The sequence below is a fragment of the Idiotropiscis lumnitzeri genome, chromosome 21 (assembly GCF_059441095.1).
Source record: "Idiotropiscis lumnitzeri isolate Australia: NSW breed Sydney's pygmy pipehorse chromosome 21, RoL_Ilum_1.0, whole genome shotgun sequence".
Lineage (NCBI taxonomy): Eukaryota > Metazoa > Chordata > Actinopteri > Syngnathiformes > Syngnathidae > Idiotropiscis > Idiotropiscis lumnitzeri.
Genome location: NC_142411.1, coordinates 8,563,775 through 8,567,275, shown reverse-complemented (window position 1 = coordinate 8,567,275; position 3,501 = coordinate 8,563,775). Strand labels below are relative to the sequence as shown.

At 40.8% G+C, this 3,501-nt stretch overlaps 1 protein-coding gene across 1 annotated transcript; it reads right to left on the bottom strand.

The window, feature by feature from the left end:
• Positions 1–576: 576 nt before the first annotated feature.
• Positions 577–3,155, bottom strand: LOC148316842 (protein FAM177A1-like). The gene is made up of 5 exons (XM_088286422.1): positions 3,037–3,155; positions 2,697–2,891; positions 2,483–2,549; positions 1,344–1,441; positions 577–1,257 (listed from the first exon to the last, which is right to left on the bottom strand). The coding sequence occupies exons 1-5, from the start codon at positions 3,085–3,087 to the stop codon at positions 1,057–1,059; spliced, it is 612 nt and encodes a 203-aa protein (XP_088142548.1). The 5' UTR covers positions 3,088–3,155; the 3' UTR covers positions 577–1,056.
• Positions 3,156–3,501: the final 346 nt, after the last annotated feature.

The window sequence follows — 3,501 nt, the reverse complement described above, 5'->3', positions numbered from 1 at the left end:
TGTTTGTGGCTGATATAGTATGTGGTATACTTAAGATGATCAGGACTGCACATCACACTCATAACAATATCTCTTATGACAACAGCAAGTCAGACATGTCTATATTAGTATGCCTGAACTGTGAGAAGACGCATGCGGCAACAAGGTAGTGATGGGTAAATGAAGCTTCAAAATGCTTCATGAAACAGTTGTGTTTGTGACTCCGCCAGATGGCACTTGCTGTTAAACATAGGGCTGAAAGCACAATTGATATTTCTTAAACCCCTTTGTTTAAACCAACAGTGCCATCTAGAGGAGTAAAAAACAAGACAAATGTTTCATGAAGCATCTTGAAGCTTCATTTTCCCAAAACAACTATAAAGTCAAACCAATACCTTTATGTTGCTTCCTAACTGGCTATTGTTGCGTTTCATTTCACAATTATGACTTATAGTTGATTATGAAAAGGTTTAACAACCTTGAGTGTTTTTTCAGAAGATTAGGGTTGGAAATAAAAACACTCAAAACATCCGTCACCATAATTGTTCAGGAGATTTTTTTGAGAGATCAGATAATTGATTTTTGATTAGATTTGATGAGAAAGATGGGAAATGCATAAATTAAGTCCGATAATCACTGATGTTGCCGCCAATCGTTAATTTTTTTTTTTTTATCTCTAGACCTTTCTGTATGTACCAAAAAAAAAAAATAATTAAATTGCTGGCTGTTGAACACATTTCAGGAATAACACAACACAAACCATTCAAGGCAATTATAGCCGGAAGACAGACGTCTCCATAAAAAGGCACAAGAATGGCAAGTTGAGAAAAGTGTCAAATTGACAATATTTAAACATGCAGCCACTCAAACTTTATGAATGGATTTTTGAACGTATTAACAAGAAAGAACAATGAAAAAAATAGCGAACAGCTGACATGATACCAAAAATGCAGTTTTAAAAAAGATGCGTGAAAATGTGGTCCTGTGACTTTTGTCAGACACACTGGAACATGATTCTTGTTTGAGCAATGCAAGTGTCCCTTTCAGCTAGTCATTATTACGTGCATGTCGAGACGGTTAGTTTGCGGTGACAATAGCAGGGACTACTACGGTGCCGGAAGGCTCCTGACTTTCATTTTGAATCTTGTACATCACATCAGGTGCTGCAGCGGAAAGCATTGTTCTGGTGACTCGCTCGTCTCCTTGCCGAGAATGCGGCCGGTCAAAGGAATGTTCGGCCTCTTCTGACAGTCGCTTTTCCTCCTTCTCCTCCTCCCTCTGACCGGACAGGGACACAAAAGAACATGAAAGCTGTGAAATCTCACTGAAGTGCTTGAACAAAGGAAGGCTCTTCCTGAACTGACCTCTTTCTTCATTTTGTAGTATTCATCAATGGCGTACTGGTATTTGGCCGATGTTATTCCGAAGAGGGAGGCCATCCTCTCTCCCAGGTAATCGCATGCTGGAAGACAGCAGGGAGAATATTATTCATCAGAATCTCTGACTTTACTGATACAGTAAATAGAAAAAGCTTAGAGTGGAAATAAAACCTTTGGTGACCAAAACCACACTGGATTTTAGACTCGCTAAAAGCAGGTCTAAGTGGTGGCGCAGGTGGTGAAACGCGCTTTTGGTGGATTTGATTAAAGCGCAGGCAGACAGATTCTGAGCTCCGCCGACATTCACTGCCATTGACGGATATAGAAGCCAAAAAGCACTTTCATTTTACCACATTTAAAAATATGACAACAGCGTGGCTTAATTATCATTGTCATCTTAAGAATATTTTAAGAGCACCTCCTGTGAAGTTCACTAAGATTTTGTACACTTTTGCTGACCTTTTACATGTAGTCATTTTTTTTTACATGTTTTGCCAGATTGTCTTGCTCAACAGTGGTTCAATTTTTTTCCCGCATTTTTCAACATTAAATTCCTGTAATTTATTGCACTCTATTTGAACGCTTGCATCAAAAAGTTGATGAAAACACTGATTCTGAATCAAAATATCAAACAACAGCATCAAGATTTCAAACATTACAACGAGTACTTTTTGTCATTTTTATCAACTTACGGGACATTTTGGCCTGACTCTTTGTTTGCAGTTCGCGTGACATTAATTGGTTGTTTGCCGTGCTCCTGGCAGAACCATTCCATTTGGAACCGATTCTCGGTTAGTGATTCCCATCACAGAACACGGCGGTACTGTGTCTGCTCCTTTTTTACGATGCAGACGACACAGATGGCATTACTAAATTTGACAGTAAAAATGCTAAATTTTCTGAAAATTGCCAAATTGTGGATGCTGTTAACATAAATTAGTTTGGCTCCGGAGTAGGACAACAAAATAAAGAGGCAACACCATCTTCGCCAGAATGATCTCCTGCAGCACAAAGCAACTCATCAATAAATACTTACCATATTAGTCTGAAAATGGTTATTTCTCTACTGGGAATATTATTTCTATACCACACAACAAAGATCTGCACACACGTGGGAAACAAACCTGATATGGTTGATGTCGCAGCTCTCCACATATGAAACCAGAAATACGGACCCCAAGTCATCTTTGACTGCAATGCAAACAACATTTACGGATGTTTTATCCCAAAGCCATTGTCTGTATAGTGCTCACAAACATCAGCGGGATCTTATTAACAACAAAAAAATGCAATTTCCTAATACAGGTACAGCAATCACTATTTTGTGTGCTTGCTCACCCTCTCTGGATCAACCGAGGAGAGCAGGTCCCTCCTCTCAGGCTCTTTGTCTTCATCCTCCTCTTCCTCCTCATCAGTACTGTACTCCTCCATCGTCTCCCCACTGGAGAAATGGATGATCCTTCGAGGGGTCTTCTCCCTCCGGTGCTGTCTCACCCCATCGCCCAGCTCCACGCTTTCAGCATCGCTGGTTGGCTTCATGAACATGAACATGAATGCATTTATTTACACTTAGTGACGCGCACACGCGCGAACAATGAGCGTGTCACGTGACTGCAAGCACAACACGGTAATAACAGTGTATTAACAACAACGGAAGAGGAATAACATGTTCACAGACCCGTTCCACGTCCACCTTGACGTTTGTTAAATACAACGGTACATCGCCCATCTCGTTGCAAGGGTGAGGATGCTGACGACGCCTCGCCTCCGCCGACCGGACCGGAAGTGCTGCACACGATGCACTGTACGTAACATCCACTTGCGCTCGTCTTGAAAGATGCAATCATCAGAGTATATTGATCAGCCTCACAGGTTCTTTGCAATGGTAACTTGAGCACTGTATAGTAATTAGTATGCACGTACCGGGACACAATAGATGACGCATACAACGGCGTCAATATTAATAGTGATTAAAAGCCATTTATGTGCGCTTTATGAGGTTTCTCAATCAAGCTGTGGCGTCACATAACACTGCAAAAACGAATGAAAAAAAGTCTCTGACCTTGTGCTTGTACCCGATGATTCAATACACAGCATTTCGTTTTATGAGTTTGTTGTGCACACAACACACACTTTTTATGAT